General features: G+C 20.4%; 2 protein-coding genes across 2 annotated transcripts, besides 1 other annotated feature; one reads left to right on the top strand and one right to left on the bottom strand.

Moving 5' to 3' along the window:
* Positions 1-2,568: 2,568 nt before the first annotated feature.
* PGAL8A_00269850 (fam-g protein) lies at positions 2,569-3,114 on the top strand (the record flags this gene model as incomplete). The annotated part of the gene is made up of 2 exons (XM_028671679.1): positions 2,569-2,643; positions 2,773-3,114. 2 exons carry the CDS (start codon positions 2,569-2,571, stop codon positions 3,112-3,114), a joined length of 417 nt encoding a protein of 138 aa, XP_028528307.1.
* A 1,372-nt stretch (positions 3,115-4,486) lies between these two features.
* Positions 4,487-5,179: a repeat region.
* Positions 5,180-7,950: 2,771 nt separating this feature from the next.
* PGAL8A_00269800 lies at positions 7,951-13,506 on the bottom strand (the record flags this gene model as incomplete). Its single annotated transcript, XM_028671678.1, is given in 3 exon segments — positions 7,951-10,072; positions 10,074-10,810; positions 10,918-13,506. Coding segments are annotated over 3 exon segments (5,448 nt in total).
* Between the last annotated feature and the right edge of the window lie 1,823 nt (positions 13,507-15,329).

Below are 15,329 nucleotides of genomic sequence, written 5' to 3'. Positions count from 1 at the left end.
ATAATTTTTTTCTTTATAAACATTATCTTACTTATAATAAATGCAATAATTTATACATTTAGTGGATTATTATTTGGATAATTTTAATTGTTAAATATCCAATACATATATTATTTAAAAGATTTTAATACCATGAAACAATATATATAAATGTAAGATACTTTTATATTTTACACATTTTTAGTTACAAAAACTACATTTATATATTATATTGAAAATACATAAACCATAAAAACACACTACTATTAAACTTAAGAATATTTTTTATAGAAAAATAAGCGTTCAAATATTAAAAAGGTAGTATTTATTAATATACTTTTTTATTTATAATATATCAAAGATGATCACAAATTCAATTAAAAAATAAAAATTCTTAATAAAATCTTTCATTAATGTTTACAAAGATGTTTTATATTACTTAAATATTTAAGAAAAAAGTAATATTTAAGAGGGGCAATTGTTGAGCTCTTTGTTTTTATATAAGTGATTTATTAATTACTCGTTCAATGACCTTGCTGGTATCAAACAAACAAATTAATAAAAAGCATGTAGAAAAAGCTCTATTCATTTTATTTTCTTCATATTATTCATTTATATTAATTATATCAAATATTAAATGCATAAATTTATTACTATTATTGTTATTTTAAACTATATCTCATGTATATCACATTTTATATTACACTCTTAATTTTTCAAAAAAAAATAATTTTTTTTAAAATATCATACTTTTTTTTAAAAAAAAATAGAACAACATATGCATATTTTTTTCTTAGTGTATATACTTTTAAAGCAAGTATTTTTTTTAAATGTAATTACTTTTAGTGCAACTACTTTTTTTAAATATATTTACTTTTAGTGAAAAATTTTTTTTTTAGTATACGTACTTTGTTAAAGTGTTTATGTGATCACATTTCCCTGAATTTTAATAAAAAAGATTAAAAATGTTTTTTTTTAATTTTATTTATTTAAGTATTACTTAAAATAAATAGATAATACTATTTATAACTCAATAATTGTGTTAGCTAAATTTTATAAACAATACAAGGAAATACAAAAAAGTTGTAATATAAATATATAAAACTAAAATAAAATAAAACAAAAAATAAAATAAATGCATTATCATGATAATAAAAAGTTATAAATTAAGCATATAAAATTTAAAAAAGAAGATAAATAATTTTTTTTTCTTATTTAGTTAGGAGATTATGATAATGTACATGCAAAAGGTTACATTATAATTCTGTTTTATATTTATTTATTGATACATTTTATATTCCAATAATAAGATATATCCTTGTATTTTTTTAGGAAAAAATTCATTATATTTAATTAAAGTTATATTTTTATAGTTAATATAATAAGTAACATCATTATTAAATTTAAAATTTATATTTATTATTATTAGTTAAAAAAAAAAAAAAATTCATAAAAATATATTTTTACATTATGTTTTATAAAAAAAGAATATTATTCGTAGTTTTTAGATTAATTAAAAAAGTAAATTTTCAAAAAAATAAACAATCATTTTTTGAAACGTGCTTTTTCCTATATATACATAATTAAAAAACAGTTTTTTTTTTTTTTTTTTTAAAGTGTAATTAACTCATTTAAAGTGCTTTTTATATGATATATTATTATAATTTCTTTAAAGTAGGTATGTTTTCAGTTTTTTTTTTGAATTTGTGCGTTTCATAGTTTTATTTTATTTTATTATGCATGAAATATATAAAAAAGAAAATTTTTTTAAAAAATAATTATAATCACAAAAAATAAATACAAATACATATATATATTGTATAAACATTTATTAATTACAAAAATAAAAAAAAACATTAAGATAAAAAATGTATAATAGAAAAACCAAAATAGTTACGTTTAAAACAAAAATATAAACTATAAAAAGTTAGTTTCATATTAAAATAAAAATGATCACAAATATAGTATATTGCATGAAAAACACATGCATAGAACAATTTTTAATTAAATGTTTTTTATTTTTTTGATGGAGATATAATATCTCTAATACATATAAATTTATATCTATAAATCATAAATACTATATACAAGATAATTTAAAGTTTAAGGTGATTAAGAGAAAAAAAATAATAGTTAATTAAAAAAAAATATAAGAAAAAGTTGGTTGATATTAAAAATATAACACTTACAATTTTTATCTGTTTTAAATTAATAATACATAATTTTTTTTATTTACTTTAAGGATGAATATAATTTTAATGAAACATTTTTAAAATAACTTTACATATTTTAACATTTTTTTTTAACTTAGAAACATACATTCTTATTTATTTTATTTTTTTTTTTTTTGAAAAATTAACAATATTAATCATACATAAAGCAAATGTAGTATTATGTATATTTATGAAGAATAGGAATTACATTTCATATAAACAAATAATTTTTTACTTTAAAAACTTAATTTACAAAGGTTATAATAATATCTAAAGCAATATTAGAAATTTCCAACTTACCATTAGCGAAGATAAAAACAGTTTTTCATATGGTTTAGTAACTCTAACTTAAATATTATACGATAAAAGTAATAAAATGAAAACCTTTACTTTACGTTTAAAGATTTTTACATTTCTTCTTTTAATTTGGATATTCCATTGTTTTTACAGTGTAAGATAAATTTCATATAAAAAAATACATATGTATATATTTATTTTTTAACCATTTTTAAAATTTTATTTAATTTATTACTCTAATAATAGAAAAAAAATTTTAAATAATTTTTATTTTATCCCATAGTACGATTCCATTAGGTCTTTGATTTATAAAGATACGCTACAAATAAAAAATAGGTTAAAAGATGGAAGAATGTTAGCAGAGGGTGGCATGTTGAAAAAAAAACAAACTTGCATTAAGGAACATTCAGAACATTATCTATATGATGAAAAAGATAATAAAGAAGATAAATTGGTTTATTTAAAGAACATGTATAATATATGGTATAATGTCATTATTCTATCAATGTGTGAATTGCTTTCTATAAAAAAAAATGAAATGGCTAATAAATGTAGAGATAAACTATTGAATGTTCATCGGAATAATACTTACGAGTTTTCGATTCCAGCACTATCAATGACTTAATATGGTATTACAAGTGAAAAAAGAAAAAAATTAATTGATAGAATTTTGAAAAATTCTCATCCTAATTATGAAGGTTTTTATGTCAATATAAAGAACGAGGAAAAAATTAAATAAAAAAAAGTGATAAAAAAATAAAAAACTAGAAAACTGGTTAACAGTAAACTTTGTTAACCTTTATGAGAATAAAAATGAATAGTTGAAAAGGTAATACACAATTAACCATGCACAGGCGCTAGCCAAAAAAAAAAAAATCAATATTTTGCTTTACATATTTTTTATGGATATATATTTTATTTTCTTTAAAAAAAAAAAATAAAATGATAAGAAGAAAAAAATTTTTAGAAAGAAAAATTTTCATTAGAAAATTTTATATTTTTGATAGTAAAGTTTTCATTGTTAGTAATATTAATATAATTTAATTTTTTTTTTTGCTCTTTTAAAAAGAAATGAACTTGAATAACTGAAAATTGTTCATGAAAAGTTATAAGTTAGTATTTTGTACTTACAAATTAATGATTAATGATAATTTATGTCCTTAAAAAAAATACAGGATTTCTATTAAAGTAAATAAATTTTCAATAAGCTACATAATTTACAGTTCACTAATTTATATCATTAATATTATATTTAAATTCATTAAATTAGTAGAGAAAATTCTACATTCTCTTTATCAATTTTGCTATTCATTACTTGATTTATTAATTGCTCGTTCAATGACTTTAGTAATATGCAAAAAACAAAATAATAAAGAACGTATAGAGAAAATTTTACTTATTTCATTTTTTTTTAATTAAATTATAATACATATTATTCACTTTCATTAATTAATATAAAATAATAATTGAGTTAGTTAATTATAAATATTATTAATTTACATGATATTTCATGTATATCACGTTTTTACATTGCATTATTTATCTTCCAAAAAAGAATACCCTACATCATCTCCATCAAAAAAAAAAAAATATTTTTTTTAAGATGTTAATTTATTTTTAAAAAAAAATAATAAAAAAATTATTATAAAAAAAAGTAAAATAAAATATATCTATATTTTTTTCTGTTGCATTTACTTTCTGAGCAAGTATTATTTTTTTTTTATATGCTTACTATTTTTATACTTATTTTTTTTTTTGTGTACATATTTTCCCATTGTTCTAATATGCACAAAATAAGATGCTTTTGCTGATTTTATTTATTTAAATATTATTATAAAAAGTTGACAAAGCTATTTATAGATCAACAGTACAAAATGGATTTTATCTATGGTAGTCGTTCGTAAAAAAAATGTCAAATGGAAAATTACTATAGATCACAGTTATATAAGAAGACATGTGATTTATTAACTGGGTGTTCGGTGACTTTGCTAGAGTACTGTTTTATTAACTGGATGTTCGGTGACTTTATTAGAGTACTGAACAAACAAATTAATAAAGAGCATTTAGAGTTGCCTCTACGGTTTTGATGTATTTATATATATTTTAAAATGCTTTGAATGAGTGATCCTTATTTACATAATCTACTTCATTCAGCATTCTTTAATTTCAATAGGCATTTATTTACTTTAATAAAAATCCTTATTTTTATTAAAAATTTAAATCCTTATTGAACATTAATTAATAATTAATTGTAAATTACTAGTTTATTTGTTATGAGTTACATTATGAAATTAATATATATTGCTGTTAAATTAACAAACATAAACAATTATTGGCAAATATCAAAAATTATATAAATATTAATTACATGAAAATTTTATTGTTATATATATAAAACTTTCTCTTAAAAAATTCATTAAAATCATCTTTAATTCCAAAGAAAAAAAATTTTTTTTTTTTATTTTTATTTTTATTTATTATTAACAAATCTTTTTCGAATTGATATTTTTTTTTTTTAACAACTTTTTTTTTTTTTCTGACGATCTTTGTATTTTTTTTTATAAAAATACAAACAAAAAAAATTAATCATTTTTTTTTTTTTTTTTTTTGTGTGCATGACCATCTACGTATTCTTCATTTAACTAGTTCTTTTTTTTTCGAAAAAGGTTAATAAAGCCTTTTATTAACCAATTAGTTAGTAAATAGGGTGTCAGGTAGGTAATCACTATTTATTATATATATTTAAATAGATATGTATTGGGTGATTTATATGTTTTACCTAATATGAAAGATATATTAAAGACATTTTACGGTATTAAATGTTTTTCAAACATAGATATTAAAAAAGTACTTTGAAATATAGAACTAGATGGAAATAGTTTTCAACATACAGAATTTATAGTACCAAACATGAATGATTTGTATTTAATATATTTTCATTTTCATTAAAAATTGGTCATGCACAGTTACAAATAGTAATTAAAGGTATCTTTATGTGTTTAATTTAGGAACATTCAAATATTTTAAAGTAATCAGAAAGGTATATATATTAATGATTGATAACAATTTAAGAATAAATACGAACAAATGTGATTTACCAATCGATTGATCGATAACTTTACTAGTATTAAAATAACAAATTAATAAACAAGTAGACTATAAATAATATTATCAACCTGTTTTAAATAATATTTAATAAAATATAGTGAGTAATAAAATTTTATTTAGTCAATTATAAAATATGCGGAAAATGGGAAAACATAATAATGTATACTAAAAAAAAAAAAAATATATATTTGCAACCATAATAACTAAATAAATATACTTGCTCTAAAGGTACACTGAAAAAAAAGATACATATATTCTTATAATATTTTTTATAGGTACTTACAGTTAAAAAAGAAAATTATATTTTTTTTGTGAAGAAGACTTAAGAAACGCTTTAAATTTTTTTTTTTTTTATTATTTTTTTTAAAAAATAATATGGCATATTAAAAAGAAAAAATATTCATTTTATTTTTTTTTTGTTATAAAAACTTAATTTTTTTTTATAATGATTTTTTTTTTCTCTTGGAAAAAAAGTATAACACATCAAAAAAAAATATTTTTCTGTCTTTTTAGGATAAAGATGTAAAGTATTTTTTTTTTTTATGAAAAATTAAAAATGTAATGCAAAATGTGGTATACATGGGATATTATGTAAACTAACAACATTAATAACTAGCATAATTAAAGCCTGATATTTATTAATACAAATGAATAGTTTAATTTATATCTTAATTTAATAAAAGTAAAATAGGTAAAATTCTCTTTACATAATTTTCATTAATTTGTTTGGTCGTTACTAGTAATAACATTGAATGATCAATTAATAAATCATTGACATAAAAAAAAATTGTGGTCAAGAATTATCCTTAATATTTTTTGTTTATGATGTAAAGAATAATTTTTTATGCGTGAAGATTAATAATGTAAAGTAAAATATTACATTTTCTAGTATGTTACGCAAAATTAAGTTAATAAATAACTATTGTGATTTACATTTGACATTAATTAGCAAAATTAAATAATTTGTGTAATATTTTATTTAATCATAAATAAAATAAATAGAGTGTTCTCTACATGTTTTTTATAAATTTGTTTGTCCAAACTAGCAATATAGTTAATAAAATACATCATTGATCTTTTTAATAATTTATAGCATCATAGCAGTTCATCTTAGAATATTGTAGATACATAAAGGATAATTAAAATGCATGTAGGGAGATATATACATATATATGAAAACAGTTATAATATTTTTTGAATATTTAGAAAAAAATACAGGTTAATTTGTAGTTAAAAAATATCTTCTTGAATGCAGTAGAACTATAATTGTATAAAATAAGTGATATAGTTAACATATTCAAAAAAAAAAAAAATTATATATTTATTTTTATTTTTAAAAAAAAATAATGTTTTTTTTTTTATTTTTTTTTTTGGGAGATGAATAAATTTGATATTTTTTATAGTTTTTTATGAAAAATAACTAAGAAGTATCTTAAAAAGTGTGAATATTATAACAATTATGTTAAGTTTATTATGAATTGATACTTTTATAATAGGTATATAACTATCTACATAAGCTAATCTTATAATAAAATGAATAAGTAGAGATTATTTTACATGTTCTCTATTAATTTGACAAGCTAAAGCACTATAAAGGTCTTTAAATAGTAAATTAATAAATCATAATACCATTCAACAAAAAATTAAAAAATTGATACATAAAAAAAGGAAAAAATATATTTCATTTATTAATTTTTTTTTGTGCGTACTTAAAATAATAAAAAAAAAATATTTTATCTTTTTTTGGGTTTTATATTCTGATGGCCTAGGAAATTTTAATAAAAAATAAATGATAATAATTTTTTTTTTAATTTTTAATAGAAAAAAAAAATATCATCTTAAAAACAAAAATAATAAATTTTTATTCTGTGATGCGATGTGTATTATACTTTTATGTATGAAGTATTAAAAAACATAATGTTAAACATTATATTTGTATTGTATAAATTAACCTTAATAAACGATAGAGTTAAAATTTAAGATAGGTTAATAAAAATAAATAATTTATGTAAAAATTTATTTTATCAAAATAAAACAACTATAGTTATCTCTAAACGCTTTTTATTTTATTTGATTGATCAATACTAGGAAAGTTGTTGAACAGATAATTAATAAATGAATACATAAACAAAATCATTGAATGGATAAAATAATGAATCAATAACTAAACATTTAGAGATATTTAATTTTAATTACTTAGTAAATATTAAAAAAGTTCAATAATTCTATTTATTGATCACTTCTAAATTTTTTTCTATGTTTTACATATTTTTTCAGTTTCTTTCCATCATATTTTCTTTTCCATACTCTATTTATAAATTTTGCTTTTTTATTCATTGTCTTTATTATTCTATTAAAAAATTAGTGTTGTAAAACATCCTTCATTATTTTTTTCTAACCACCTTTTATGGATATCTTCCCAATGTTTTTTCCATATAGTTTTTTGCTTTTCTAACATGGGATTTTTAATTCTATCCTGATTCTTTTTTGTTATCACTTCTTCATATATTTCTTTTATGTATCTCTTTTCTTTGTTTTTCATTTCTAACATTAACTCTATAAACCATTTTTTTTTTTTCCAATCTTCTATTTCCTCTTTTTCTTTTTCTAATATAATATTCCTACTCTTTTTTTTTATTTCCGATATGTAAACAACCTCATTTGAATTTCCTTGTATTCTCAACTCTTCCATAATTGTTTTAAAAAAATCTTCTTTTTCTTTTTCAAATTCTTCTTTCTTACATTCTTCTAATACAGTCATATGAATATCTATAAACACCTTTTGTATCAACTTTTCCTTCTTTCTACATTTCTCTATTTCTTCATTTTCTTTTTGCTCCATTTTCTCTATATTTTCGTTCATATCCTTTACTTTTCTCATATCTCTTTTAGTTATTCCTTTCTTAAATTCTTCTTCTTTTTCATATTCGTCTAACAAATAATTAAACCATTCCTCTTTACTGTTTTCTATGAACCACATTCTTTGTTTTTTTATCCATTGTTTCCATATTCTTTTTTGTTTCTCTAGCATAGGATTTTTTCCTGCTTCTATTTCTACTATTTCTGATTCATTTGTTAATTCATCATATTTTTCTTGTTCTTTTCCCCATTCTTCTTTCAAATTAATAAACCATTCTTCTTTTTTCCATTTCTCTGACATTCTTTTGTTTCTTTCTACCCATTTTTTCCATAGAAGTTTTTGTCTCTCTATCATTAATGCACTAATGTCTTCTTCTCCTTTACTCATCATTGCTAAATAATTTTCCATTATTTTTGGATACTTTTCTTTATCTTCATTTTTAAATTCTTCTAAACAGGTTTCTAAAAATTTTCCTCTATTTACTAACCACTCTTCTTTTTTACATTCCTCTAATACAATCATGTGTATTTCTATTATAGTCTTCCATTTTAATTTTTTTTCCTTTATTATAGAATTAATCTTTTTATCTGTATCATCTAGATGAGTCTTTTCATATTTTTTTATCTTTTCTTTTCTTTTATTATTAATTTCTATTTTTGAATTAATATTTTCTCCATCTTCTTCATTTTCCTTTTTCTTTTCTATATTCTTTTTAGTAATTTCACTTTTATATTCATTCTCTTTAATTTCAATTTCATCAACCAATTTTGTAAACCATTCTTCTTTGTTATCATTTTCTATCCACTTTTTATAAATATCTTCCCAATGTTTTTTCCATACAATTTTCTGCCTTTCTAAAGCAATATTTGTTATTCTTTCTTCATTTTTTGTTTCCAACGTTTTTTTATTTAATTCTTCTATATATTTCTCTTCGTTATCTTTCCATTCTAACATTAACTCTATAAACCATTTTTCTCTTTTCCATTTTTCTATATCCTCTTTTTTTTTCTTTAAAATAGAATCCCAACTTCTTTCTTCCCCTATTTTTTCTAAAATATTTATATCTTCACATAAATTTTCTAGCATTTCTAACCCTTCCGTGTTTGTTTTAAGTAATTCATCTTTTTCATTTTCTAATTCTTCTTTTTCACATTCCTCTAATACCATCATGTGTATATCTACTAACATTTTTTGTGTCAATTTTTTCTTCATTTCATATTTATCTATTTCATTATCTTTTTCTTTCTCTTGTTTTTTTACACTTATATTTTCAATTTTTCCTTCCTTTATATTTTTATGAATAACTTCTTTTTCATATTCTTCTAATAACTTTTTAAGCCAATCCTGCTTTTTATATTCATTTGAATATTCTCTTTGCTTTTCAATCCACTTCCTCCATGCTTTTTTTTTTTTGTCTAGCATTAGATTACATATTCCTCCCACTGTTACGTTCTCGATATCTTGTTCATCTAAATATTCTAAATGTTTTTCTTCTTCTTTCTTCCACTCTTTTTTCAAATTAATGAACCATTCTTCTTTTTTCCATTTCTCAAAAATACTGCTATTTTTTTGCGTCATAACTACAACATTTCCTTCTCTTATATTTACTAAATTATTGTCCCCTTCTTTTAGATAAGTATTTTTTTCGTCTTTCAAACTCTTCTATGCAAATTTTTAAAAATTCATTTCTGTACAATTCCCATTCTTCTTTTTTATACTCTAGTAATGCTACAATATGTATATTCGCCCATGTATTCCAATTGCACACTTCATTCTTGATTGACATTTTATTTTCTAAATTTTTCAATTCCTTTTCGTATGCAGATTTTTCAGTTTTTACATTTATTTCATTTGTTTCTCCATCATTTAATGTGTTTTTCCTGGTATACCCTACAACATGAACCACATTTTTTTTTAATCCACTTTTAATCAATTTTTCTTTTCTAATTTTACTTCCAGATTTACTTTCATTCAATTCTTCTTCTTCATTTTCATTTATAGTATCATCTTTATTTAATTTTTCTTCTTCTATTGAAGATTCATTTTTGTAGTTTGATACTTCCTCTACAACTTCACATACGCGTTTATTTTCACTTTCCCTGTATATTTCTTTACATTCCTTTGATTTTTTCATCTGTCTATATTTCAAATTTCTTTCACGTTCAAAACTAATCTCACATAGTGGAATTTGCTTTTCGTGGTGCAATAACGAATATTTTCCACCATATGTTGGTTCACTCTCTATATCATTTAAAGACATTAGTATAGGTTCCTTTGAAATTTCCTTCATCTTTTTTCTTGTTTTTTTTTTTTTTGATTTACGATTGCGAATCCAAGATCCAATAGGAGTGTACTATAAGGCAAATAAAATATTAAACAATTATGGAAATTTTTTTATTAATGTTATTAGTATTTTAAGCATATATGTTATTTCATTTTTAATTATTAATTTGATCTTACTCTACAGAGAAGAATTAAAAGAAAAATAATTCCTAAAATGAATATACCTATTGGAACAACTGTTATTAATACATTTCCTGTAGGATTAACTGTAGGTGTAATTTCATTACTGTTATCCGTTGAGGTTTGTGTAGTAGAATTATTTGAAACAGTCATACTCGAAGGATTTACACTTACATTATTTTTCAATGCACTATTATAAGTTCTATCTAAAGGTACAATTATCTTATCTTGTATAATAGGGACAGTTGTATTTTTCGAGTTTTGTAGTTGGGGATTGTTTGTTCCCAATAATGATATATTACTAATTGTTGTGGGAGATTTAGTTACATTATTAGGAAATGTGTTGAAAATTGAAGATGCTAAAGATTTCGGCGAGATTGTAGTATTTAAACTGTTAGATGCAAAAGAAGATCCAGTATTGTTTGTAGAAGATTTAATACTAACTAGAGAATTTGTAGTGTTAGATTTTGATGAAGACTTATGATAATTTTTAGAAGGTAATGTGATAGTTTTATGAGTGGATGAAGTGGGGAATGCAGAGCTACCTGGAAAAGATGAATTGGTAGTTGTAGAGTTTATGATTTTAGGTGAGGGTGAAGTTTCAGAAGATGGTGAAGATACACCTGTAGGAGATTCAATATTAGTTAAAGAAATTGTAGCATAACTTTTAGAAGGTTCAACGATTTTGGCAGAATGTGAAGTTGTATCATTTGAAGATATAGAATCATTTGCAGATGATGAAGCTATAATTGTAGGAGAACTGGTATAACTATTTTTATTAGATGCAGATTTATTTACGGAAAGGAATATAGTACTATTTTCATTAGGTTGAGTGGTATTTGTATTAGGTGAAAGTTGATGATCAATTTTGATAAAGGTTGTACTATCTGTGGAAGGCTCACTACTAACTGTAGGCATAGTACTGTCTGATGAAGAATATGCATTATCACTTGTAGGAGAATATGAAGGTGAAGATTTAGTTGTATTTAAATTATATTCAGGCTTAGTATCTGAGATTAAAGAATTGGTTTGTGCTGTAACATCTGAAGCTGTGGTTGTAGTTTCTAGTGTAATTTGATCTCCTGCTGTTATTGGTTTTATGGTAGTCCCTATAGGTGTCTTTGTAGTGATATTATCATTATTTATACTACTAAACGTATTATTATTTGTTGAATTTGTTGTAACAACATCGTGTGAAATATTGAAAGGTCCATTTGTAGATTGTATGTTATGTTGTAATGAGGTTATAACATCTAAAGTTTCATTAGATCCATTACGATTGTTATCTAATGTAACCCATGATAAATCATATGATTTAGTTAATTTTTCTTTCTCTTTAATTTTATAAATTAATTCTGTCATATTACATCGATTTTTTGTCTCTTCTAATGTAAATTGTTGCAAACTTTGACTAAAAGAATTCCATACATTAATAGAATCTCTTACATAAGGTTCATCGGAATTAATTTCATATGTCATCATATTAACATATAGCTTCCCTCTCTTATATATATACATACTCCACTTTGCACAATTAAGTTTAGATCTATCTTTATCATATGCATTGAAATAGTAATTAGATATATCATAAGTAAGATCGTAAAACTTAGACCTTCTTTGCTCAATAATTTCAGTTTTATTGATCTCATATGTACTTTCATTGAGTTTATCGTATGTTAATGTTGTGCTTACTGCTAGATCACTATTTTTATAAGGACTAGTGCAGTTATTATTTTTATATAAAAGAGGACAATAATGAAACTTTCCAATATTACATGTTGGACTTGTTTCATTAATTATATGTGTTTCAAAAGAATTTTGTTTATTATTCCAATCTTCAACGAGGCATGAGATATTATAATTTTGTTTTTTACTTAATAGCAAATTAACATAATCCATCCCTCTCCAATCTATGTATGTAGATACCTTTTGACATTTTTCCATGGAATTAGTAATTTTATCATCTTGAAGATAAAATTCAAATTCATTATAAGTATCATTCATAAATGTTTGAATTTCAGTTTTATTGATCTCATATGTACTTTCATTGAGTTTATCGTATGTTAATGTTGTGCTTACTGCTAGATCACTATTTTTATAAGGACTAGTGCAGTTATTATTTTTATATAAAAGAGGACAATAATGAAACTTTCCAATATTACATGTTGGACTTGTTTCATTAATTATATGTGTTTCAAAAGAATTTTGTTTATTATTCCAATCTTCAACGAGGCATGAGATATTATAATTTTGTTTTTTACTTAATAGCAAATTAACATAATCCATCCCTCTCCAATCTATGTATGTAGATACCTTTTGACATTTTTCCATGGAATTAGTAATTTTATCATCTTGAAGATAAAATTCAAATTCATTATAAGTATCATTCATAAATGTTTGAATTTCTGTATTGAGATGAATTGTATCATTAGATAAATTAGCACTGGATTCTGTTGCATTTTTTTCGTTTGACATGCAGGGAATTCCTTCGAATTGCGATAATAATCTTGCATTTTTTGAGGTAGAGTTTTTTCTCATGATTATTATATCACAACTAGGTTTTCTTAATATATTCTGCAGTAACATTTAAAAATTGATTTATTAAAAAAAATAAATTTTTATATAAATAATATATAAAAGCAAAAATTTGAGGAAGAGAAAAAGGTAATATATATAATATAAATTTATTTTACATTTACATTTTATCATACATTAAAAACGTATTCAATAATCCAATTAAAGAAAAATAATATAATTTGACTAAAAAATTGAATACTACTATTTTTTTTATTTTGCAGTACCACTGAATACTTAAATCACATCAGGAAGTTGTTATAATTTGTATGTAGAAATGGCAACACTCGTACTTATGTAATAACTATATCATAAATTTGTTTATATGAGAAAATGTCATTTTATGTAATATAAAATAAGAATTCGGAGCAGAAGAAATTTTTTATTTGCTACTTATGTAAAATATTAAATTATTGTAATTTTTACATAATAATGTAATTAATTTTTAAAAAAAATGAAAAATTGTGATAAATAAAACAAAAACTTAATTTATAAGATTAACATTAAGAAAAAAAAAAAAAAAACAATAGTTAAAGTAAAGCATTATATTATACTATGAAATTTATATGAAAAAAAAAAATCGTGTTAAGGATTTTTTCTGTATTTTCTCAAATTTTTTATATAATTATATGAATATGAATATAAGTTTGAAATAATGATACAATTATTTAACTCTGATATTTTGAATAAAAAATTTAATTATTATATAATATTTTTGTAGAAAATTTTTTTGAAAATGAAATTTGAACAGTTGAAGTAAAATTTTATTAGTATATGAAATTTATATATAAATAAAATAATGTACTTAATAATTTATTATTTTTTTAAAAGATCTAATTGATACTTTAATAAAATATAAAATAAGGAAAAATAAAATAAATAAAATATATAAATGTAAATTCTAAAATCAGCAACTACAATATACTATTTTAGCTATTTATATATATTTTAATAAATAAATTATATTATGTTTAATAGAAGAAATATTTACAATTATGAACAGCTACATTATATGTTGTTAAATTATTAAATTTTAAACACTGATCAAACTACTCTAATTTTCTTAATTTTAATATTTAAGTTTTTAGTGATTAACAAGTGCACTATAGTTTTATTTGTATAGAAATACATGTATTAAAAAAAAAAAAAAAAAATTAGTTAATGATAATGGGTAATGCACTTTATTTTTTTCGTTAAAATTATATTAAATTTTTTATTTTTTTATTAATTTTTATTTGGTAATATACATATATATATATCTAACATTATTTAAGGAAATATTATTTATTATTTTAGGATTTCTTATTATAAACAAAAAGAAACATAAATTATTTTTTGGTTATTTTTTTTACAATTATTTCTTATAATCTTTTTAGAGGATTAAAATAACAATAGTTTACGAACAAAAATTTTTTAGGAAAAAGATATTTATATCGAAAAAATAAATGAGTGAAAATATGAGTCGAATTTAAGGGACTGATTGATTTTTCTTTATAAAAAAAAAAAAAATAAAAAAAATAAATAAAAATAAAATTAATTGTTTTATTCAATTTTTTTTTTTTTATATATTTGTGCTCTTACAAGATAAATTACAATAGATAATTTACTGAAAAAATCCGTGAGAAAAATAAATTTATTTTATTTTTATTAGTATTTTATTTGATTTTTATGAAGGTGGATTATTTTTTTTAAGGGAATATTAAAGATGAAACATATTTTTTTATGAATATTTATAATTATATTTATAAATTTTAATTATTAAAAATTTAATAATTATTTAAAATTTTTTATAATTTTTGTTATTTTTATTTATTTATATTATTAAGATGATATTA

Source organism: Plasmodium gallinaceum, assembly GCF_900005855.1.
Source record: "Plasmodium gallinaceum strain 8A genome assembly, contig: PGAL8A_v1_82, whole genome shotgun sequence".
Taxonomy (NCBI): Eukaryota; Apicomplexa; class Aconoidasida; order Haemosporida; family Plasmodiidae; genus Plasmodium; species Plasmodium gallinaceum.
This window is presented reverse-complemented; position numbering and strand designations above follow the sequence as displayed.